The sequence below is a fragment of the Anolis carolinensis genome, unplaced genomic scaffold (genome assembly GCF_035594765.1).
Source record: "Anolis carolinensis isolate JA03-04 unplaced genomic scaffold, rAnoCar3.1.pri scaffold_10, whole genome shotgun sequence".
NCBI lineage: Eukaryota > Metazoa > Chordata > Lepidosauria > Squamata > Dactyloidae > Anolis > Anolis carolinensis.
The window spans coordinates 20,340,275-20,365,231 of NW_026943821.1; the positions used below are offsets into that span (position 1 = coordinate 20,340,275).

The window sequence follows — 24,957 nt, forward strand, 5'->3', positions numbered from 1 at the left end:
CCCTCCCGACAGACAGACAGCCAAACTCATAGACATAAGCAGGCTCATGAGGAAATAGGTAAAGGTAAAGGTTCTCCCCTGATGTTAAGTCCAGTCATGTCTGACTCTGGGGGTTGGTGCTCATCTCCATTTCTAAGCCGAAGAGCCAGCATTGTCCATAGACAACCTCCAAGGTAATGTGGCCATCGGCATGACTGCATGGAGCGCCGTTACCTTCCCGCCGGAGCGGTACCTATTAATCTACTCACATTGGCATGTTTTCGAACAGCTAGGTTGGCAGAAGCTGGAGCAACAGCAGGCACTCACTCCGCTCCTGGGATTTGTATCTGGGACCTTTTGGTTCGCAAGTTCAGCTGCACAGTGCTTTAACAATAATATATAATAATTCTAACATATTGTATATACAGTAGAGTCTCGCTTATCCAACGTAAACGGGCCGGCAGAACGTTGGATAAGAGAATATGTTGGATAATAAGGAGAGATTAAGGAAAAGCCTATTAAACATCAAATTAGGTTATGATTTTACAAATTAAGCACCAAAACATCATGTTAGACAACAAATTTGGCAGAAAAAGTAGTTCAATACACAGTAATGCTATGTAGTAATTACTGTATTTACGAATTTAGCACCAAAATATCACGATGTATTGAAAACATTGACTACAAAAATGCGTTGGATAATCCAGAACGTTGGATAAGCGAGTGTTGGATAAATGAGACTCTACTGCCTCACAAGCGCGGCTGGTGGGGACGAGGGACAGGGCCTTCTCGGTAAACACCCTCCCCAGAGAAATACGGCACGCCCCAACCCTTTTGAGTTTTAGAAAAGCCCTGAAAACATGGCTATGTGCCCAGGCTTTCGAAGATTAAATGATAAAGATGACCCGGACTGATTTACGGCTACAGCACAAGGATTCTGGATGAATGGATTTTAATCATGTTTTATATTTTTATATTGTTTTAATTGGATTTTCATTGCTGTTTTAATTATGTGTAGGCATCGAATTGTTGCCAATTTTGTACGCCGCCCTGAGTCCCTTTGGGTGAGAAGGGCGGGATATAAATGTTGGAAATAAATAAATAATTAATAAATACTGTACATATAATATTCATAATATTATATTGTAATACGATATAATACTAATAATACAATATAATAATATTAATTATATATTATATTTTACATGTAATATTACTAATAATATTACAATATATTGATACAGTACAATATAGTAATTTATTACCAGTATTATACTATGCTAATACAGTAGAGTCTCACTTATTCAAGCCTCGCTTATCCAACGTTCTGGATTATCCAACGCATTTTTGTAGTTAATGTTTTCAATATATCGTGATATTTTGGTGCTAAATTTGTAAATACAGTAATTACAACATAACATTACTGTGTATTGAACTACGTTTTCATTCAAATATGTTGTATAACATGATGTTTTGGTGCTTAATTTGTAAAATCATAACCTATTTTGATGTTTAATAGGCTTTTTCTTAATCTCTCCTTATTATCCAACATATTCGCTTATCCAACGTTCTGCCGGCCCGTTTATGTTGGATAAGTGAGACTCTACTGTAATATAATATTGTATGTGAATTTAATTTGTAAGCCGCTCTGAGTCCCGTTTCGGGGTGAGAAGGGCGGGATATAAATGTAGCAAATAAATAAATAAAATAACACACTTCGCCACCGGTGCTCCATGAAGAAATAAGGCTATATTATTCAAGAATCTTAAAGTTGGAAGGGTTACCATTAGTGATCCCAAGCACTTCTGGGAAAGGGATCCTGTCTCCTTAAAAAGGGGTGCGTCCTGCGAAGTTTTTTTTTTTTGTCCCCCGCCGGCTCCCGTCGCCCCCCTCTTCCCTATTGAAGCCCCGCCCTTTCCGTTCCGGCTGCCCCTATTGGTCCGGCCCTGCCGCCATATTGTCGCCGGAGGAAGCGGCAGTGGAGGAGGCGTTGGGGGCCCCAGCTGCGGCCCGCGCGACGGAGGAGGCGAACATGGGTGAGGCCCGCGCTCCTCGCCTTTTCCCTTCCCTTCCCCAGGCTCCGGAGGGGCCTCTCTCGGCCTTTCCTTTCCGGCAGGCCTCGGCCTCGCCTGCTCCTCCTTCCCGGCCCCTCAGGCCTCCCTCGCGGGCCTCGCGCCCGACGGACGGACGCCCTTCTGAGGGGGGCAGGCGTTTACCCAGGTGGATTAGCGATCTAATATTAATCGCATTGAGTTTTTGAGGCATTTTAAAATTCTGACGGTGATATTAGGCATTATTATTATTACTATAGTGAAGCCTCAGAAAGGAAAGGGGGTCACTCTCTCAGCTTCATTTATGGTATTATTTATTTATTAGCGACATTTATAGCCCGCTCTTCTCACCCCGAAGGGGACTCAGGGCGGTTTACAAGTATATATACATACAATATATTATATTGTACGACTATATTGCAATATTATTAGTAATATTGCATGTAATATAAATATACAATTACAGTAGAGTCTCACTTATCCAACACTCGCTTATCCAACGTTCTGGATTATCCAACGCATTTTGGTAGTCAGTGTTTTCAATACATCACGATATTTTGGTGTTAAATTCATAAATACAGTAATTACTACGTAGCATTACTGTGTATTGAACTACTTTTTCTTTCAAATTTGTTGTCTAACATGATGTTTTGGTGCTTAATTTGTAAAATCATAACCCAATTTGATGTTTAATAGGCTTTTCCTTAATCTCTCCTTATTATCCAACATATTCACTTATCCAACGTTCTGATGGCCCGTTTACGTTTGATAAGCGAGACTCTACTGTATAATAGTGAATTATAATAATTATTATTAATTATTATTATAGGAGCCTCCGGTGGCCTAGGGGATAAAAGCCTTGTGACTTGAAGGTTGGGTTGCTGACCTGAAGGCTGCCAGGTTCAAATCCCACCCGGGGAGAGTGCGGATGAGCTCCCTCTATCAGCTCCATGCGGGGACATGAGAGAAGCCTCCCATAAAGATGGTAAAACATAAAACATCCGGGCGTCCCCTGGGCAACGTCCTTGCAGATGGCCAATTCTCTCACTCCAGAAGCAACTCCGGTTGCTCCTGACACGGAAAAAAATAATTTTTATTACATTGTATTACATCATAATATGATTATTAATATTATATGTATATACAATATGTTATAATATTAGTATAGTATAATATTATTATATATTATTATATCATTTAATTGATACAGGAGACATGGTGGAAAGATGTCTTCTTGGCCCCATCTTCTTCATTCTGGTCCAGAATGGACTATTATGAGTGTTATATAATATTATAATATATTGTATATGCATATAATATTAATAATAATAATATGTAATACAATATAATACTAAAGGTAAAGGTTTCCCCTGACATTAAGTCCAGTCATGTCTGACTCTGGGAGTTGGTGCTCATCTCCATTTCTAAGCCGAAGAGCCGCGTTGTCCATAGACACCTTCAAGGTCATGTGGCCGGCATGACTGCATGGAGCGCTGTTACCTTCCCGCCGGAGCGGTACCTATTGATCTACTCACATTGGCATGTTTTCGAACTGCTAGGTTGGCAGGAGCTGGAGCTAACAGTGGCCACTCATGCCGCTCCCGATGCTTGAACCTGGGACCTTTCGGTCTGCAGCTCAGTGCTTTAATGCACTTTGCCACCGGGGCTCACAATATAATACTAATAATATAATATTTATTATATATTATATATTACATGTAATGTTATTAATAATATTACAATATATAGATATAGTACAATATGGTAATATATTGCCAGTATTGTGCTATGGTAATAATATAATATTGTATGTAAATTTAATTAGTAAGCTGCTCTGAGTCCCCTTCGGGGCGAAGAAGGGTGGGATATAAATGTATTAAATAAATTAATAAATAAATATTAATAGTTATTTTAAAATAATACTATTGTAACATTATAATGATATCATAACATTGCAATATAATACTTGTAATATATTAACTTTTATTATATAACATATTATTTAGTGTTTGGAGCATTTTAGAATTACAACAATATCAGCCATTATTTTTTATTGCTGAAGTTTGTGTATATTGAAGCCTCAGAAAGGAAAGGGGTCACTCTCTCAGCTTTATGGTATTATTATGAGTATTATTAATAGGCTGGCCTGGGGCAGGCATTTAATAATAAGTGTTTGAGGTATTTTAAAATTATGACAATAATATTGGTAATTGTTATTATTACTACTATTAACTTCAGGGAGCAGAGTTTGTGTATAATGAACTCTCAGAAAGGAAAGCGGTTGCTCTTTCAGCCACTCATGAGGACAACTTTATATTATTATTAGGCTAACCTTAGGCAGGCATTTTGAAATAATAATAATATTGTATTAACTATTATTTAGTGTATGAAACAAAATTTGTGTAGGTTGGACCCTCAGAAAATAAAGAGCTCATTTTCTCACATACCCATTGGGACAGCTTTATGGTGGTGGTGGTGGTGGTGGTGTTGCTGTTGTTAGAAATCATAGTAGTAGTATCTGAGGCTGCCCCAGGGCAGGTATTTTGAAATAATATCAATGCTAGTTATTGTTATTAAGTATCATTATAATTAATATTATTTAGCACAAGAGAAAAAGTTTGCATTGATTGAACCCTCATAAAGCAAAGGGCACACAATTTTGGATTATGATTAGGATGAGTTTCTCCCTTCTTTCCTTTTGCTGTCCTTTTTGTTTCAGTATGTTTTTCGCAGGTAAGCAAGGGAGATGCTTCTTGGGATCTTTCATGTATCCTTTTAAAACGTCTGGATGTCTTTTGTATGATTTTCAATTGTTAATAATGTGTTCTTCAATTGTTTGGTCGATCTCTCAGCCAGCCAAGGGAACAACTTTGGCGCATTATTGTTATTATTGCACTGGTCTTCTTTGGAGCTTCTTATTGGGGTTGTTTATTGATTATTTCAAAACTTTTGGTATCTTTTACATGGTTTTGTGGTATTTAAAGTGATGGTTTTTAATCGTTTAAAACATTTTGTTTAAGTTTTCTTAGTGGTGCTGAAGGTGAAAGACATCTTCTTGCCTCCCTCACCTTATTGCCTTTGGTCCGCTGTTTTGGACTTCACCTCCCAGAAGGCTCTGCTGCTATCTTAGCCAACAGATGGGAACTGAAATCTCAAACACCTGGAAGATGAGCATTTTGAAAAACATTGCATTGTTACGCCCACATCACTCTATATGGTCCTTTTCTATCTATCCATCTTCCTTCGTCTGCCTGTATTTTTGCTCACCAAAGGACTGTTTGTAGTAGCCAAGAGCTATCCTTTCCCTCCTGACCTTCTTCCCTTGATTGCCAGAAAAGAAATCCAAAATAACAATTTTTCTTTAAAAATGAACCATAGTCTCTTCCTGTTCTGTCTTAGCTTTTAACTTTAAGAGTTTGACTCTATAAGGCCTTTTCTCCTCATACCAGTCAGGCCTTACTGGAGTGGACCACGTCTCAGTTTAAAGCAACCCCATGAATTTCATTTTTTTTCCGCCAAGGAGCACACAGAGGTGGTTTTGCCCATTCCTTTCTCTGAAATATAGCCTGCAGCAATCATTGGCAGTCTTCAATCCAGTTACCAACATGGACTGACCCTGTTTGGTTTCCAAGATGAGATGCCTCCCTATAATCCAAGCAAAGTGTAAATAATATTTGCTAAGAACAAAAATAACAATCTTGCCATTTATTGGGGGAGGTCCCACAAAAATGATGGTGGTAATTTTATAAATAGCCTAACTGTTTCTCTTAACTAACAGCTGATTGAAGGGAACTTGAACTTTGGTCTCACCTTCCTGTTTGCTTCTTTTGAGAGCTGTTAGAGACGCAATTCACCTGCCTTTCACCAGTTCAGCTGGTCTGAGGTGACTTCCTTTGACCCAAGCTTTTTTACTTTAAGGGGGACACAGGATACTCTTGGCAGAAAAAGGGGATCCTATCTTATATACAGTCATGATATCCACAGAGAGTGCATTAGGACAGATGGTTCAGTCTTTGTTAGTTTGCGCCCCCCCCCCCCAAAAAATCTTGGTTTAGTATGTTTCCCCTCCCTATCCACTCATGCTCTTTCCCATTGTTTCCTAGGACATAATCTGCTGCGGTGAGATTCATTTTCATCTCTTCTCTGCCTTCTAGATTTCCTTGTGGAAAATGAATTTATTAGAATATATATATTTAGAAGCCTTTAGTGGAGTTTTGAGAGATGTAACACAGTTCCTTATTCTCTGCAGCTAGATCAGTGTGTTTATTGGTTGTTGATCAGCACACTGACTTTTTGTAGAGGATGTGGTGTAGACATGGTTTTCATGACATAGGATAATTTTCTGGACTTAATTAGCTACAATTTCTTGTCTCCTCCCTTGGTAATGTACATAGCTAATTCTTGGGCGTACAGGTTGCTTCTTGTGTTGTGACTTCAGACAGCGAATGGAACTTACTCCTGAGGTTATAGGGCAGAATAATTATCTAGGAAAGCAAAGGACAGTCAGTTGTGTGATTTTTGTAGCATATTAGTTGTGTTCAAAAGGTACAGCTGTTGAGACATCTTGCTTTTATTTTGCGTTACAGGATTTGTGGACTTGTAGGGCTTGTAACAACAATAGGTTTGGGGATAGTTTTTATTGCTTCCCTTAAGGCCTTCATTATTTCCCTTTCTGCCTACCACAATCATGTACATTTTTAAAAAGCAAGAATAATCGACTCCTACACCTGCACTACTAACATGATCAAAATAATGTGTTTTGCTTTCCTAGATTCAAATGGCACCAAAAAGCAAATTTAACTTGCAAACAGATATGTTTTACCCCTTTCCTTTGTTAATGCATTACAGTTTAGCTCAAATAATGAAGATGGCTTGACCACTTGTTGGAGTTGGAGTTTAAAGGTGAATGCTTCCATAAATATTTGCACTGTAAAATTTTCTAACATACATGTTGTCAGTTCTTCTGAATAATGTATTTTCCCACTCTTAGGACATCTTCACACAGGGCATTTTGCCCTGTTTTCTGATTTTATTTGTGGCAAAGATGCTCCCTGCCGTGCACCATCACGTGCATCATGGTACGCCCTGCCCACATTCCTCTCAAAGTGGAGGTGAAGTGTCATAAGGTGCGTTCTCCACTATTACAAGGAAGGAAGTGTAGGGAAGAAAGTGTAGTTTGGTTAGCTCCGATGGAGCTACCCGCATTTTCCTCCCCTTTTTACCGTATGATGGCAGAAAGAGCTGCGAGGCAACATGCGTTGCCATCCTTTGGGACAGGGCCGTGTAGTCATTTGTGACATATTGATGACCTTTTTAAAGAAGTTAGGTAATAACACCACTCCAGCTGTTTCATTTGAAAGCTTTCCTGATAGGACCTTGAAAGTTATTCTCTGGAGAAATATTGGGAGGAAGCAACCCTGCAGTCCATTTTGAATAAGTTTTTTCATCTCTTTTAAGCTCTAAGACAAGTGGCTTAATATTCTTCATAGGTCTGGCTTGAAGATTCTTAGTCTTCTGTACCCAGTTACTAGCATGTCCTGTAGCTATTTATCTTCTGAAATGAGATGAAATCTGATAGTGTTCTATGGAAGTGACACAGTGTTTTTTTTAGGGGAGATGCTTGAATTATGTTTATTCCTAGAAGGAGGCTAATTTATTCTATTATATGTCCTCTGGATGTTTCCAACTTTTTTCACCATTGACTATGCTGTCTAGGGCTGCTGGGATTTGCAAGCAGACAACATCTGGAAGATCACCCAGTTTTTTTTTACTTCTGCTTTACTCAGGTGATCTATAAAAACAGACACAAGTCCTGTTGGCCTCAGAGAGTGATTTTGAGGAGAAAGATTTGCCATTTCTCCCCCCCCCCCCCCCCCCCGGTTGCCTTGAAAGTTTTTCTTTCAAGCTTTCCTTTGCCATTGTGCAATTGTGGAATTTTCAGTCCCGGAGTTTGTTTTGTGATTCAGACAAAACCTTAATTCTGTTGAGGGATGCTTGAAAAGCAGGTTGACCTTGGTTTCGCAGTGAGATTGTACATCTGAGCATGTGCAAACAGTAGTTAAAGGGGCTTGTGGTGGGTTGATGTGGCTGCAGGATTGCGTGGCGATCCTAAAATATGGAGACGGAAGCAGCTGTTCAGTAAAAATTACCTTCTTTCTGTACTGGTTAGGTTCTTTGCTACTTCCCAGTGTGAAATGTTGGCTCCTTGGACTGTGAAAAACCATTAAACTGTCCATAAGATACTTGAGGTATTTTAAAAGGTAGAATTTATGGTGGAATCGGTTTTGTAATGTGACATGAACTATGCATTTCTTATATTTAAGGAGCCACAATAGGCTTTTGTGGTTGTTGCAATGCTAGCATGACATGTTGCTGCTGCATGCTTTCCAGTTATTTCTGACCCATTCACAAGGGGATTTTTGGGCAATATTTGGTTGGTGAGATTGCTTTTGCTTTTCTCTGAGGCTGAGAGTGTGTGGTTCATCCAAGGTCACACTGTGTTTCCATGATTCAAACCCTGGTCTGCAGAGTCATAGTCCAGTGAACAAATGACTATGTTGGCGTAGATGTGCGTGGATTAGCCAGTGTAACACTTAACTGTTGGATATACTTTCTAAGTTTAAAACACCAGTAATGACCATCTTCTTCTGACTATTTTGTATGCTTCATATGTTCTTTTAACGGGTATTTATGTGCCTGATCCACAGTTCTTCGCTTCAGTCCATAGGAGAGGCTGGTAAGAAATATTATTTACCTAGTTCACTCTTAACTAAGACGATTGTCACCCAGCCCTTTCTGTTCCAACTGTGGGAGAGGATGGGATGAGCTTTCTGATTGGTGTTGGTTGTGAGCCAGTTGTGAGCCAAACTGCATGCAGTAGCAAACTAGAAGTGCCAGTCCAACCACATTAGTATTGGATCCCCTTGGATCACACTGTGCTGGCTGTAAGGTTTCCCGCTTTCATGCCGTTGTCAAAACACAGGTGGCATTCAGGAGAGTCTCTGTTTGTCTTGTCAGAACTTCGCCTGTATTATGTGGCACTGAGAGCTGGAAAAGGTTGAAAGCTGAATCTGTGCATTTGGATGCTGTCACTGAGGCATCTATACTATGACTGCCTTTGCATGTCCTTTGAATGAGACCCATGGAACTTTTCTGACTTGCTAGGTGAAGGTGCCACCTTGGAAGCAACATCCAGCTCAGTCATTTATTTGAAGGAAACTGGTGACACTCTACATCCCAGTCCATGTTCGTTTCCTCCCCAATGCAGATCCCAGCTTAGTCAGCAAAGTAGCGCATTCCAGGGATGTTTGGGTGCAGCGAAGTCTTTTGTGCCCCATTTGAATTGGGGCAGGAGCGAGCCCAGCTGCCCGTGACCATTGTACCAGACCCAGAATTGTGAGAATAAAGCGTGGGGAAATTTGTTTTTCTCAGCACAGAGTGTACTGTGCTCAAAGCTCTTGGCTCCAGCAACTCATCTTATGGTCAGGGCAGATCCTGTTTTTTTTTTCTGTCCCTGTCTCACACTCCCTCCCTCTTTTCTCTCTGTTGTACATTTTATACACATTCTGTGACCCTTTGGAAGCTTCCTGGTAACATTTGGGGCCTAAATAAATAGATTAAAACATCTCATCAGAAGACTGGCAAAATGTACAAACCATGCCAGGCACATACAGCTAGGCATAAATAATTGTAACCAGTATTTTTATATTATGGTTGAGATTTAGTTGAATACTTGGGAATTTTCAGAGAAACTGCTGCCTCTGTAGTGGAGTTGGGTGGCAGAGCACTTGCTTTTTTGGGCTGTGGTTTCACAGACCTTTTTGTCCATGTTCACTAACCCCCTCCACCCACATGCCCCTGAAGCAAATTGTGTGCCACTTTGATAAGCTGTTTGCAGCTTGGTTTTATATTAAATGGGAAGGATCTCTTTGATGCCCTTCTATTTTGACTATTGGCTGTAATGTTCCAAAGAGACTCTGAGCAGAGTGCAATGGTGTGAATGTGATCAAACAGGTATTTTCCTGACCTGGATGAATATTACAGTTGTTTGTTTTTATATAGACATATGCCTTCGAGGCACCTTCTAACCTATAGTAATCCCTTGGATTTTACAGGGGTTTCTTAGAGAAGCAGCACTCAGAGGTGGTTTTGCCAGTATTTAGGCCTCCTGTGTGCATATAATATGCCTCCAAGTTGCCTCTTGATCTATGGCAACTCCATGATTTTCATAAAGTTTTCTTAGGGAAGGAATACTCGGAGGTGAAAAAGTAATGGTCTTTAATGGAGGTCAACTTAAACATTTCAGTGGCTGAAGTCCGAATTTTAACCTTTTTTTCTTTCCATTTCTGGTTCTTGGGGTCAAAAGAGTGCCTTATTTTCCTCTTTCCCAGTTTCCATTTAGCCAGGCCTCTTTGGTGGTAAAACACACAGGTAGGTCTTGTGGCCTCTTGCAGAGATAAAGGGATTTCTTTGCCTGGCCTTCAAGAAGAAGCAAGACTTAATTTTAAATTGCAGAAGGCAAGACGGAGGGAGCCCAGTCCTTGAGGGACTTACTGGTCAAGCAGCATGCAGGTCTTTGTCTTCGGCAGGCAGTCTGCCCAGGGAAATCCAGGACACGCAGCCCTTTCTGTCAAGCATCAGCGCTCTTTCTTGCTTTAGAAAACAGTGTTTTGGCCTTACAGCCGTTGCCTCTTCTAGGCTGAGGGAAAACAAGGCAGGATTAGGAATGGGATGTTACTTGTAAAAGCACTGATTGTGGCATCCAATACCCAAGAGTTAGAAAGAGCTCCTTGTAACATTTCAGAGAGATGCCTTGGGAGACTTATTTTTGCAATGGTCAACCCTCAGAACAAATCTTGCCAAGAAAACCCAGGTTTGCCTTAGGGCTGCCATACTTGAGAAACAACTTGAAGACACACAACACCAACAACAAACTACTTACCGTACCTCTATTTCTTGTTTAAAATTAGCTGCCCATTTGGGGTATCAGAACATGCCTTGAAGTCTTGAAAAACTACAGAAAACAACCATGTGAACATTTTGTGTAGAATTAGTCATGATTCAAGAAAATTCTTGTCAATTCGGGATATTTGTCAGTGTTTCTCAACACTCAAACAACTTTTCTGACTTGCTTTTTAAAAGATTTTTTTGCTATCATTATTGGATGCTAGCGACAAAACTTCTGGTTGGCTAGCCGGAGCCGGTATGTTTTATTAAATAATTAAAAGTCAAATTGGAAAGATGTTGTTCTTGTCCAAAGGGCTCATGGTTCTTCTCCCTTGCATTTTACGCTTGCGATGAAGTACACTCTGCTGACAGAAGCAGATTTCAGGAATATGAGGGCATGAGTCAACCCTTCTGTCTAAGAGTATATGGCGGGAAAGCCAGGTCCCACCCCTTGCCCCTTTTAAAAATTATTTTCTCATTCAGAAGTAGTAGAAAATAATATAAAGGCAGCCAATTTTGATAAAGTCTGAAAGGGGTTGCTGAGCTCACGTGCTGGAAGCTCATTCAGCTCGTCAGGAAAAGCAGCGTCTGGACAGGGCTCTGTTTTTTAAAAAAAAATTTGTACTCCAAAGAAATGAACAAGCGGAAAGGTCTGGTAGCACTTAGTCATTCCCTAGTAACTGCTGCATGCCTGACACTGAGTAAGGAAGGCCTCTTCCACAGAAAAACATCCTGGATGGATCCCCAACTTCCTTCCAAGGCGGGCCTTGAAGTCTGCCTTGGCCTCAGCTGCCAAATACCTTGCGCTCCTGTGCCTCCCTTGGCAGCAGGATCAAATGTGCTTACTCTCTGATGCAGTCAGTTTGTCTGATTTAACTCATGATCCAGTCCCATGTTGGTGGTGTTCTGCTTTATAGCAGGGTGGGGACCAAAATAACCCCTGAGTTCATAACTAGGAAATAAGCATGAGGGTATGTCATCCTCATCAGTGATAAGAGTCTTGGCAGTCTCCATTTCTTATGAGGAACAGTTTGAAATGTGGAATGTTGGGAATTGTAGTCCACCAAGTCTGGAGAGCCACATCATGGTATGGACTCGTCCTCGTTTAATGCAGCCTTTTGATACGGGGGAAAAATAGCTTGTACGGTATATGTTTTCTGGGAGAAGCTTTTTATCAGTTCTAGGTTTTTCTATAGGTTCTCTCACACTAAAAGTGACTTGCAGTTTCTCAAGTTGCTCCTGACACCAAACAAACAAACAAACAAACAAATATGGGTTTGTATTCTGTAAACCTCTCTGTAGTGGTTTTTGTTAGGTGTGCCATGCAAGTGTAAATCTGTCTTACCCCTGAAATTATGGCAAGGCAATGCCAACTGGTGTGTTCCATGTTGGTGCAAACTGAGTTGAAAGTACAAAAGTAGTGTATGCTCATTGAACAGCAGGGAAGAGAGGAAAGGAAAGTTGGGAGTCTTTGTTTCCCTGTAAACTCAGGCAGACTGCATCATCCTTTTCCGGCTTATGTGCTCTTCTTCATTAATACCTTTTTCTCATCTTGACTACATGCTGATGCTAATTGTCCCAGTTGTCAATTGTGAAAGGTTTCAGGGCCTGGTCTTCCAGGTTTCCCCCCACAAACGCAACTGCTGAGGCCTCCCTTTTGTGTGACGCCATTCAGGATTAAAAGACTGCTGCCTTTATCCAGTCCACTTAGATAATAGCTCTCTCCGTCTGCTTTGGCTTCTGACTCAGCAGTGTGTCCGCCAGTTTCAGGCATGTGCATTTCTGCAGTTACTCAGCAAGGATTATCAGGAAAGGTAGGGAATGCGGAGAGCAAAGGATGGGAAAAACACTGGGGCTGAGCTTTGGACCTAGGTCTCTTCCAGAGTCATTTTTTGGTGTAACTACATGCACCCCACACAAATAAGTTGCAAGGATTGCCCTACATCAAGACTGATTTATATAGGGAAAGGTCTAAATACAACTTCAGGGCCTAAAATTGTGGGTTACCACCCCCTAGCAATCCCCAACATTTACTATGTGAGAAAGGATGAGCAAATATTTGAAAGTAGACTGTGGAGTGGTTAGGTATGGAGGCTTAGATTTGAGTTGGAAAGTCCAAAGGAAAGCTGGTTTTTTTTGATAGGGAAGCTGTTGCCACATAGGTATTCTAGGAGTCAGCTAAAAAGTAGAAATGGGAAATGTTTTGGAGGTACAAGAATGGAGATCATTCTCCCATGCGACTTGATTAAGGAGAAGCAACAGAAAGAGAGCACAGTGGAAGGAGAAGGGTCCCTGGGCCTCATTGCTTCAAATGTTTCAGTCCAGCTTTCCTGTTTTGCAGCTTTGCCTCAATGTTCTCTACAGTCACCATAAGTGATGAGCCAGCTGATGTCCTTTGGTCTGGCTCCTTCCACCATTCTTTTGACCAGAGTCTTCTGCTGCCAACGAAGTCACAAGCCCTCTTTTATGACATGATGGTTGCTATGGGAATGGGGGTATTTTGTCACACTTCCACTCTTTTGACATTATTGCTGAGGATGGAGAGACAGGGCTGAGAAACATATAGGGAAAAGACTGGTTCAAAGTGGGACTGAAAGTAATGCAACAATAAACAGGTGCTACATGGATTTGTCCCTTGCAAAATGTATCCCTTTTCCGATCCTCCAAGCTGTAGTTCTGGTGCCTTAAATCTGGCATGTTTTGCAAGGTCTGCAATCAGGAAAATGTGGAATGTTTGACTTCTCCTATAAGGTCTGAGAAGTCCTTCCAGATTTCAATGTGGGGGGGGGTGGTGGTGGTGGTGGTGGTGGAGAACTTCTGAAGAGACTTAATTTCTATGTACCAGAAAACAAAGACCGCAATGGGTACAAGATCATTATGCAAGCTTTAGTGGATATTGGTTGTAGCTCAGTATTAATTCAGAGTGGTCTTGAGTATTACTACTCGTCTTGATTTCCTTATTTCCAGGATAGGAGTTTGGTCTTTGAAGCTTTTGGCCTGCCCTATCTAAAAATCTTGCAGCTTGTATTTTATCGTTTGTAATTATGTTGAGAAGTTCAGAGTGGCTTCATGTAAAATCTCAAAGGAGACCTATATAATAATGGGCAAATCTGTAATAAAATGTGTGGTTACATCAAATCCCAAGGAGAGATTAGTATATTGCTACAGTTGTTTGCATTATTAGAGTTTTAAAAAGGTTGATGACATCTTTCTCTGTTGAGACACTTAAGTAACTTCAGGAACCCATTTGTACTTTTCATTTAAGGTCACATTTCTGCAGAGAGGGAATGAATGTTTTATTGCTGGTTTCAATGATCCCAATGGCAGTAGAAATGCTTAATTTTAGTAAAAGAAATTATTGTAAACTATTAGAGACATCTCAAAATGGATGGAGGGTGAGAGATTCTTCCAGACATACGATGGACTGATCCCCTGAGCAGTTCACTTGAATCCCCACCTGGACACATATTACCTTGTGGCCATTTGGGCCATTCTTAAACAGAGCCAATGCTTGAGGATGGAATTGGGAAGGCTGGCATCTGATCTCCTTCTGCTTTTCTCCGCAGAAACCATGGCGAGCCCAGCGAAGGAGAACAACTACAGAATGAAGAGTTACAAGAACAAGGCGCTGAACCCAGAGGAGATGCGCCGGAGGAGAGAAGAGGAAGGAATCCAGTTACGGAAACAGAAACGGGAGCAGCAGGTACATAGAGCCACTTTTCTTTCTGTCTCTCTGACTTTCTTTTCATTTTTGTGTTTGCAACCCCTGCACCATCTTGGGGCAGAAAACTGGCATGACCCACCAGAGTTGCCTTCCCTCCTCTCTGACTTAACCTGCTTTCTGTTTCAGCTCTTTAAAAGACGAAATGTGGAACTAATAAATGAAGATGCTGCTATGTTTGACAGTCCCCTTGCAGACGCCTTTGTCAGCTCCACCACCGGCGGGGTAAGTTAACCTTCAAACCTCTGGAGTGAGCTTAACTGTTTTAACTATTGTTTTGCTATGGTCAGTAGCAGAACACCAAATGGATTTTAAGTACCAGAAAATATTGGAAGTATTTCCTTTGATATCTTTTTTCCAAAAGTTTATAAAATGAATATCTTAAGTTTATTTGAATGGAACGATCCTCTGGGATCCAGACCAGCATTGTTCTTATTTCTGTTTTGATATCCTCCCCTTTGAAAAGAGAAATTTCTTGGGGATGAGATGGATTGATGTTTGGATGTGGATTTTTCAGGAGGGAGTGATCACAAGAGAAATGGTGGAGATGCTCTTCTCCGAAGACCCTGACCTTCAGCTTGTCACTACCCAGCGGTTCAGGAAACTACTGTCAAAAGGTAAGTGCAGCCTCAGGTTTTAAGCAGTTACATATATATATATGCGCAATCTATGCAATCCTCACAGAAATTCTGACAAAGGTGTCACCACAGAGAGAGAGAGAGAGAGAGATCTCTCCCCCCCCCCTCTCTCTCTCTGGTGACACCTTTGTCAGAATTTCTGTCAGGATTGCATAGATTACTGAATTGGTTTGCATAAAACATCTAAATGTTATAACAAGGACTGTGGAATAGACATAACTGTCACATTGTTTCTAGTTTACAAAAACCTTGTGAGAATGAGAGATGGAGTTTTGAGATGTGTGCATAATCTCATCAATCTGCCCAACAGCGTTATGAAAAGTTGCATCTGCCCAAATTTTTGAATGACACCCAGCAGACTGCTTTCTACAGCTCTGCCAGCAAAGTGCTTCAGTGAATAATGCAAAGAGTTTTTCCACCAAAAAGTGAATTAGTATCATTTATGAACATAGGAGCAAATGCTACATACAGCAAGAGGAAATAGCGATTTAAAAAGTGTATATCACTTTAGAGAAAATGTTAATCTCAATCCTTTTGATCACTTTATTTGCAGTACTTTGAAGAAGGTTTGTCTAGGCCTAGCCCGGCCCCAGATTTTTATAGGAATCTCAACTATCAAACAACATGTTTTTAGTGCATATACCGATGGAGAAAATTACTATTTTTATTTATATTTACAGTTCTGAATCTTTACATTAAAGAGTGGTTTTCAACAGAGCACCTAGTGCCATGTTTTCTTATTAAAGTTTTTAAAAGTATCCCTGTTCTTTTCTTTAGAGCCCAATCCTCCAATAGATGAAGTGATAAGCACTCAGGGAGTGGTAGACAGGTTTGTTGAATTTCTCAAGAAAAGTGAGAACAGCACATTACAGGTAAGTGGGGAAGGGGGGCCTTTTGACTTGGTATTACTTCTCTTCAAATCTAATTGGCCCAGTTTCACATTTTGGTGAACTGTACAGGGCACTGTGCCTCCAAATGGCATTCCTTGAACACGCTATTGTGGCCACAGCTTGACACCATTCCTTGGCACCAAACAACATAAAGTGTCTTAACTGTGAACTGAAATGCATTCTTTATTATTATTATTATTATTATTATTATTATTATTTATACCTTTCCTTGTGACTCGAGGTGGAGTGCAGTATAGTTAATGAAAGTGAGATAAAACACTATTAAAACACATATAACAAAAATACACTGAGTAAAATACAGATTAAAATTCACCAGTAAAATGCATATTAAAATAAAAGTGTTAATGAACAAGTGGGTTTTTTGGTCCTAATACTATTAAAGTGTATTGCACCCATTGAAGTTAAAATGCCTTTACTTCTTTTATTGCCCTCCTGCCAAATGTGTGCTAAAGTGTATTTGCATCATATTAAGAGAAGGCAGATAAGGAAGTATGTGGAATCCCAACTTGTGTAACATGTTTTTGTGGTATGTTTTCTGTGAAAGCCCAAATCCAGCATTGCCATTGGGATCAGTTTGTGATAGTCTCTGCTATACTTTGCAGTTCAGGACTCCTTTGTGGTCTCTGTACTTGGTTTGAGGATGTCTATTAATGGGTTGACTCTTGCTTTCCCAGTTTGAAGCTGCCTGGGCATTAACTAACATTGCCTCGGGCACGTCACTGCAAACCAAAATAGTCATTGAGGCCGGCGCTGTTCCTATCTTCATTGAGTTGTTGAGCGCTGATTTTGAAGATGTCCAAGAGCAGGTGAGGCACTTTGAGGGTAAGCTTGGACCCCACATCCAGGAGATCTGTCATGAAATACATTGGGCCAAGCAAAGGTCACACAGTCTTAGTCCCTTCTTCAAGTGTTTATAACCAGAAGTAGACAAATTGTGATCCTGCAGATATGGTTGGAACTATAGATCCCATTAACTGCAACTAGGATTGATGTGAATGATAGTCCAACAGCATCTAGAGGGCCGGATAGTGCCTCCTGTTCTTTTCTGTCCATTGTTGTTCCCTGCTCATCACATGTTCAGTGTGCTCTTTCCAAGCCTATGGTAACAATATGTTCAAGCGTTCTGACTGTTCAAGGAAAAAGGCAGAATAGCTGAAGGAGCTTTAATATCAGGGAAGCTCAGAGAAGAGGGCAAGAAGGAAATGGATATCAGAGGCAGCCCTGTGATTCAGGGTGAGAACACTAAGATCCGAATGGTGACTTTCCATTTCGCACAATTATCAAAGGTACTGCCTGGCACCAGCTTTCTAGAGGAAACCTTTAGGCTACAAGAAGCTTAATTGCTCATTTAATAGCAAAGTTGATGGACAGCAGGAAGTTAGTGCAAGGAGATCATCACATGCACTCTTAAAGAGTTGCTATATCACTTTAAATTCTACAGCTGCCTCCTCAAGAGTCCTGGGATTCACAGTTGAGGTGTCTTTAAAATTCCCAGCCAGAAAGGTTCTGGACCTCACTAAACATCAAACTCCAGAATTCCGCAGGAGGCAGCTGCAGGATTTAAAGTGGGATCTAACTTTAAAGTGTAGTGATAATCTTCCCAAAACAGCAGGGCCTTGAAAGGACCAAAGACTGGGACCATGCCCCTTTCCCATCCCCTATTTTCCTCTCCATTCAGGGATTGAGTGCTGTACTTTTTCTTCTCCTTCCTCCAGGCTGTTTGGGCGTTGGGAAACATTGCTGGAGACAGCTCTGCCTGCCGTGACTATGTCCTCAACTGTGGCATCCTTCCTCCACTTTTGCTGTGAGTAGCTGTTGGAAGAAACTGGGATATACTTCTGTTTCAGGTGTATTAACTATATAGGGCATTCTGGAGTAAAAAACTGATACCTGGACTAAGGCCACAGTAAACATTTCTTTATAAGATTTAATAAACCTTTTTTCTTCCAGAATGTTATTCCAGGATCAATTTTCTGTGTGAAAGACAGCATTTGTAGGTGTGCGTCTGTACTAGAGATAGGAAGGCCTGGGGAAAAAAAAACCAGAAAAATTGGGGAAAAGACCAGGTTTTTTCCCCCAAGCCATTTTTTCCAGAAAAAAATGGAAAAAAGTGCATAGAATATGTTCTTTTCCAATAATATAAATATCTTCAGGTTATAGTTTAAATACCATGTCATGGCCATATAATTTATCATTGGAAACGGACATATTCTACACACTTTTTTCCAATTTGTTTTGGAAAAAATGGAAAGAAACTCTATTTCCCCCCCAATGTTTCTGTTTTTTTCCAGGCCTTCTCATCTCTAGTCTGTACATCACTGTGCTATAGACGTAATTTAACATGGCTAGCTAAAACTGTTATCTTGGTAGAGTATTTCTGAAGAAGGGGGTCTATCAAATCCAAATGTGTTTGCATTTTCACTGTACTAATACATGGTTTGCTTCATATTCCAGGCTTCTCACAAAATCTACGAGGCTGACAATGACACGGAATGCCGTCTGGGCCTTGTCAAACCTGTGCAGAGGGAAGAACCCTCCCCCTGAGTTTGAGAAGGTGAGATTCATGAATTCACCCAGTATAATCCATAAATTCGTGCTAACAGACTGGGCCATTTTAGTTTTCTAGAGCCCATATTGATATTACCTAATGCTCCCACCTGTAGATGGCTCTGTAAAAGACTGTAACCCTCCCATAAGCAAGTGCATGAGGAATACACTTAGCATTGGTGCTGTTCAAGATCTACTTATGGCAGCTCGACTCTTGTGCTCCTTCTCAGGAGAATGGGTGGAAATTCTAGTTTCCCAGGTGGAATAGATATTAGGATAATATCTCCATGCTTCAACAATTTATTGTGTAAGCAACAAATGTTGCAGGCTAAAGACAAAATCCAAACAAATCTCTTGGTTCTTTTCCCCTTTTGGGCCTCTTTAAGGCCAATCATGATGCTCCTTCTTCTTCGCAGGTATCCTCCTGTTTGCCGGTCTTGTCCCGCTTACTCTTCAGTAGCGACTCCGACTTGCTGGCAGATGCATGTTGGGCCCTCTCTTATCTGTCGGATGGCCCCAATGAGAAAATCCAGGCTGTAATAGACTCTGGCGTATGCCGGCGATTGGTGGAATTGCTGATGTAAGTTTTTTGGCTGGAATAAGCACCTTAATCCACAGCGATACCACAGCATTGCATTGGAAGACATAGCAAATTCCTAGAGAGGAGACCTCTAAGAATCTCAGTGCAACTCTGTGGCATGCTGGGACTGCATATTGGGTAATGTAATGGAATTTGGTCATGTCTGTGGTTTCAGGTTATCCTGGAGCATATCCTCCACAAACACAGGGCTCTTAATTGGAGCCTTTTAATGAATCCTAATGGTTACAACCTTATATAAGTGTAACATTAATTAAAATAACTTCTATAAGGATCTTTTATTAATACAGGCGAGCATAGCCAGTCTAATTCAGGGGTGTTCATTCTCAAGCTTTCCTCCTTGGATCCAAAAAAGAATTTTCAACATGGTTATCTCGTTTTGCTTTAAGTGGGTTAAAGCTCTGGGGATATTTTTGGCGCTGAGAGGGCTGAGGCGATGCCCTCAGGATCCTTGGTGCAGAGATTAGCTGCTTAAGAAGAGTATGAAATCTGCCCAGGCAGTGAGTGGAGTTGACCTGCAGCATTGAAACCCCAGGCGCTAATCTCTGGCTCTGTCCTGGAGGTCAAGTGGAGGCCCTCAGCCAAATGACTCTTGGCTTATTTGTGAAGTCAGAAGTTAGCACTGCTAACATTGTAGTGCCTTGTAACACACTGCTGAGAAGGATCCATGGTTGCACATGGCTGACTTGGAGGAGAGCAAAATCATAAAATCATAGAGTTGAAAGAGACCCCAAGGACCATCCAGTCCAAGCTCATTCTGCCAGGCAAGAAGATACAATCCAAGCCCTCCAGACAGATGGCCATTCAGCCTCTGCTTTAAAACCTCCAGAGAAGGAGACTCCACTAGACAGCGTATATACAAATATACAAACATTAAAACATAATTAAGTATCATTGCTATTTAAAAATAATTAAAATACATAAAACATATTCAAAATTACAAACCATAGCACCCCCTGACTTGATCTTTTAAAACTTCTTTAAAATTTGAACCCATTGTTTCAGTTCTAAGTCTCCAGGGTAGCAGAAAATAAGCTTGTTGCCCCTTCCTTAGGGCATCCTTTCAAATATTTAAACATGGCTGTCATGTTTCCTTTTAACCTTCTCTTCTGCAGGTTAAACAAGTGAGCAAAGCTTTTCTAGGCTCAAACCTGTACCTTTCCTCCTCCTTTCCTCAGGCATAGTGACTACAAAGTGGCTTCCCCAGCTTTGCGAGCGGTCGGCAACATAGTGACTGGGGACGACATACAGACCCAGGTGATTACATGGGACAGCCAAGTTTCTGATTTAAGAACCTACAACTAATCAGCATCACCATGCTGGGTGGGATTGTGGGAGGCTTCCCTGAAACTGGCACCAAATGCCCATCCCTGTCTTCTTGGCTTCCTTTCCAGGTGATCTTGAATTGCTCGGCTTTGCCGTGTCTCCTACACTTGCTCAGCAGCCCCAAAGAGTCTATCCGGAAAGAGGCGTGTTGGACGATCTCCAATGTCACAGCTGGGAACAGGGCTCAGATACAGGTAGGGCTTCCCAGTCCCCCGGTTTGGGTCTGATGCCTGGAGATCAGAGTCCTTAAGTAGCCTTGACTAGGTGAGCTATGTTGCGTAGCATCCTAGAATGGAATAGAATCTGTTTACTCATTTGAGGGGTTTGTCTTCATCACCATTCCCATAATGTTATGAGGAAGCTTATAGGAAGGGGCACATTCGCTATCCCCCTCCATAGTATCAGAATAGCTTTGTTGGGAGCCTCTTTGCACGTTTTCTCACTCGGCGGGCCTCCTTCTCCCTGATGTTGGTGTTGGTCATCTTCTGACTTTCAATCAACCAGCCATGGGCAAGCTTCAGTCCTCCAGGTGTTTTGGACTTCAGCTCCCATATTTTCTAACAGCTACTGGCTGTTAGAAATTGTTGGAGTTGAAGTCCAAAACACCTGGAGGACTGAAGTTTGCCTATGGCTGAGATAAACCCATTAAAGGAGATGTCACAAACAGAAGGGGGAACTCTTGCCTCCTCCAGAAGTTAGAGAGAGGTTGGCTTTGCTTTCTTGCTCTGTATTCTTAAGTGCTTTCTTCTTTGCAAGTGGAGACTTTGAGCACGAAAGGTGACTGAAATACTCAAAGCAACAAGGGATTTCAACTTCTTGCTAATGCTGTTCCCTTCCTCTGTTCTACAGGCAGTCATCGATGCCAATATTTTCCCAGTCCTGATCGAGATTCTGCAGAAGGCTGAATTCCGCACGAGGAAAGAAGCCGCCTGGGCCATCACCAATGCAACGTCGGGAGGAACTCCAGAGCAGATCAAGTAGGTCCAAGCATTTATTCCTTACTAGGGCTGTTCTCTGATCAATCTTGAAAGGGGTATACATTGGATAGAGAGATTGTGAGACTATGGAAGCAATAGGATTGGTGTGCAGTTTCCCATTTTCTCCCATCTGAAAAAGAAATCTACTGTATCCAAGCTGGAGCTTAGTGTGTATTCTCAAATAAAAACTACTAAAGCCCTTGTGTTGAAGTTAAGACCTGTGGGCCGAATCCAGCCCTCCATGTCATTTTATGTGTCGCTCCAAATGCTGGACTACAACTCCTGTATTCCTACTCATGAGCATCATGACTAGGGCTGATGGGAGTTGTGATACAGTAACACCTAGAAGGCTACTGTTTGTTCTGTTTAGTCAGAAGAGTGGGGTCCTCAGAGCCACAGGGGCTTATCCCCAGCCTGCATGTCGTTCCATGACATCTGGTGGCCCAAATTGGGTAAAAACTAAAGAGTGCGAACCATTATGTAAAAAAAATATAGATGGCTCTCTGTCTCCGCGGAATCTCTGCCCATAGATTTAACAGTCATTTGAAGGCAACCATAAGGTGGCTGTGGCCCTGATGAAAATGTATTTGACACTCCTATGCTAAAGGAGTGCTTTACACCTAAAGTAGATTATTGTGTAAAGCTGGGGCACTGGACATTAGGATCAAGGGCTTTCTTGTGATGAATGCATGCCTCACTTCGGACTGCGGGTGTGATTTTCCTGAACATTTACTCTCTCCTTCCATAGGTACCTAGTAAACCAGGGTTGCATCAAGCCCCTGTGTGACCTCCTGACCGTCATGGACTCCAAGATCGTCCAAGTTGCCCTGAATGGCCTGGAGAACATCTTGCGACTTGGGGAGCAGGAGGCCAAGCAGAGCGGCACTGGCATCAACCCCTACTGTAGCCTCATTGAGGAAGCCTATGGTGAGTCCTCCCTTTAACTGTTTCCTTGAAATGGCAGTGAGTAGATGATGTTCACCTTGATGCCTCTCCAAACATACCTCTTAACAATATATATAGAAGTTATGTATTTTTTTTAAAAAAAATATCTGCTTGACAAAGAATGTACTTTTTACTCCTGCGCATGACATTCAGCAGCAAATACTATTATTGGTTTCAGGGTTTTGAAAACTGATGTGTGCATTAGACTCAACAGTGCATGAGACTTGAGTCTCATTCTTAACAATGCCCTTTCTCTTCCAGGCTTGGATAAAATTGAGTTCCTCCAGAGCCATGAGAACCAGGAGATCTACCAGAAGGCCTTTGATCTGATTGAGCACTACTTCGGTATCGAGGACGACGATGCCACTTTGGCCCCCCAAGTCGACGAGGCCCAGCAGCAGTTCATCTTCCAGCAGCCTGAGGCCCCCATGGAAGGCTTCCAGCTATAACGCCCAGTCAGAGGCGGACGGAGGGGGAGAGACCACCGGGATGTCCATCCGCGGAGACCCTCTTTGCCTCAGGCCCTGTCCTCTCCTCTGCCGGAAGTGGAAGGTGGCAGCGCCCTCACACCTGTTGAGAAAGCAGCTTTTTTTTTTCACCGACACGTGGCGGCTGTGCTTCGCTCTCATGAAGAGGAGATCATCCTTAGTACACCTTTTCCCCCTTTGGCTGCTGTGTTTCGGGGGGAAAGAAGTAGCAGCAGCAGGTGGCCGGAAGAGGGGTCTGGGTCTGTGACACCTTCTTGCGTGTGTGGATTTTCCTCCAGGTTTTCTTTTTTTTCCCTTTGTGGTGTGGTTTTTTCTCTCTCCTCTTAAAACATTGACTCTTCACTAAGGTACTTGAGAGAAGAAGGCTTCTTCAGAGGAAGGAAGCCAAAGAAAAAAATAAATAACAAATCATAACCAAGGAATCTAATCTTGGACGCTTGGGTTCAACTATTTAAAAGATTTCTATTTTTGTTTTGGTTTTGCACATTAATTTTTATTAAAGACTCTATCCTCTGCCAAAAGCACCACTTTGGCCCACCGTTTATTGTTTTGATTCTTTTTTTGGTCTTTTGGAGCCCCTCTCTTGCCAAAACAAGGATTTGGGGCAAAGTTTCTTGCTGCTTTTTTTGTCCTCCCCTCCGAGAAAGAGAATATTCCCCATAAACAGACTGCAAGGGAGGAAAAGAAATTGGACCATGCCTTGAGGAAGAAGAAGAAGAGCTTTTGTGTGTTTGTGCATTTGCATTTGGGGGGGATCCTTTTTCTTTTTGTTGCGGTTGATCTTGGGAGACAAGGCTCCCAACTTGCCCTCCCAAAGGGATCCATAAGGCATTGAAGGCACACGAAAACTATTCAAAGCACAGCTCCCTCTCCAGGAGGGCTTCCCTTACATTTGCTACTGACTTGGACTGATTGGGAAAGAAAAGAGAGGAAGGAAAAGCAAAACAAAGTCCCCATCTTGCGTCTTTACTTGAAGAAAACCCGGAGCCTTTCGTTTTCATGTCTTCATTTGGGATTGTCCACCCCCACCCCCTCCTTTTCTTTGCAGGGACGAACCTCAAATCTCAAAACGGGTCAAAACCTGCCTGTTTTTTTCTCGGAATGACCTCCTGCTCGCATTCTGTATCGTGTACATTTTCCTTCAAAATGAAGAAAGTCAAAGCTCTGTATTTTTTATATATTATATATACACACGTTAGATATTTGTCTAATTCGGTCTCCGGAGGGGGAGAGAAACTAATCCTTCTCATGAGATCCTGTGTGGAAGCAGGCCTTGCCTAGGAACATGGCTCTGGCAAAAAGAAAAAAGAAACTTTTATTTCTCTTGTGTTCCTGTCTTTGCCTACTCTTTGAGCCCCCAAATACATTCAGTTTCCTCCAACCCGGTTGCAATTGCTGGTCCGACTCGAGCAGAAAGCAGGAGACTCTTCGGGTGATGATAGATTTGGGATAATTATATATATTTGGGATGGGGACGGTCCCTTTGGTTGTCTTCATGTCTTTCCTTGTGCTCCAAAGGTTGAAACCTGGGCTCCCAAAACTTTCAAGAACAGATCTGATAATACAAGCAGGTGATACGTGGCGGTGTATCATCATAAGCCTCTGGCTGTATTTTGTAATAGAGAGAGATGCTTTCATTGTTTAAAAAGAAATGAAATAGAAAAAAAAACAAATGCCAAGGAAATTTAATAAACGACATCTCTGCATTCGGTGACTGCAATCCCAGTGTGACTGGAGGTTTCCCTTAATATGGCCAGCTGCGTCTTAACACTATTATTGATGTTTCAGAATAGCATGAATATTTGAAATTGACCAGGTTTGGTGTTCTGG

General features: G+C 41.6%; 1 protein-coding gene across 2 annotated transcripts; it reads left to right on the top strand.

Moving 5' to 3' along the window:
• Nucleotides 1–1,869: 1,869 nt before the first annotated feature.
• Nucleotides 1,870–24,847, top strand: kpna6 (karyopherin subunit alpha 6). Of its 2 annotated transcripts, none has more exons than XM_003228712.4 (14): nt 1,870–2,015; nt 14,543–14,679; nt 14,827–14,922; nt 15,215–15,314; nt 16,113–16,207; nt 16,921–17,052; nt 17,962–18,050; nt 18,701–18,800; nt 19,210–19,373; nt 20,570–20,648; nt 20,786–20,911; nt 21,567–21,694; nt 22,443–22,621; nt 22,901–24,847. In XM_003228712.4, exons 1-14 carry the CDS (start codon nt 2,012–2,014, stop codon nt 23,086–23,088), a joined length of 1,617 nt encoding a protein of 538 aa, XP_003228760.2. In that variant the 5' UTR covers nt 1,870–2,011; the 3' UTR covers nt 23,089–24,847. The 2 variants fall into 2 exon arrangements, with proteins under 2 accessions (XP_003228760.2, XP_062818593.1); XM_062962523.1 differs by lacking the exon at nt 1,870–2,015 and adding an exon at nt 13,570–13,591.
• Nucleotides 24,848–24,957: the final 110 nt, after the last annotated feature.

Coding starts and splice junctions, on each gene's coding strand:
- kpna6 (XM_003228712.4), top strand. Junction 15,315..16,112: donor CAGGAAACTACTGTCAAAAG/GTAAGTGCAGCC, acceptor TCTTTTCTTTAG/AGCCCAATCCTCCAATAGAT. Junction 18,801..19,209: donor CTCCCCCTGAGTTTGAGAAG/GTGAGATTCATG, acceptor TCTTCTTCGCAG/GTATCCTCCTGTTTGCCGGT.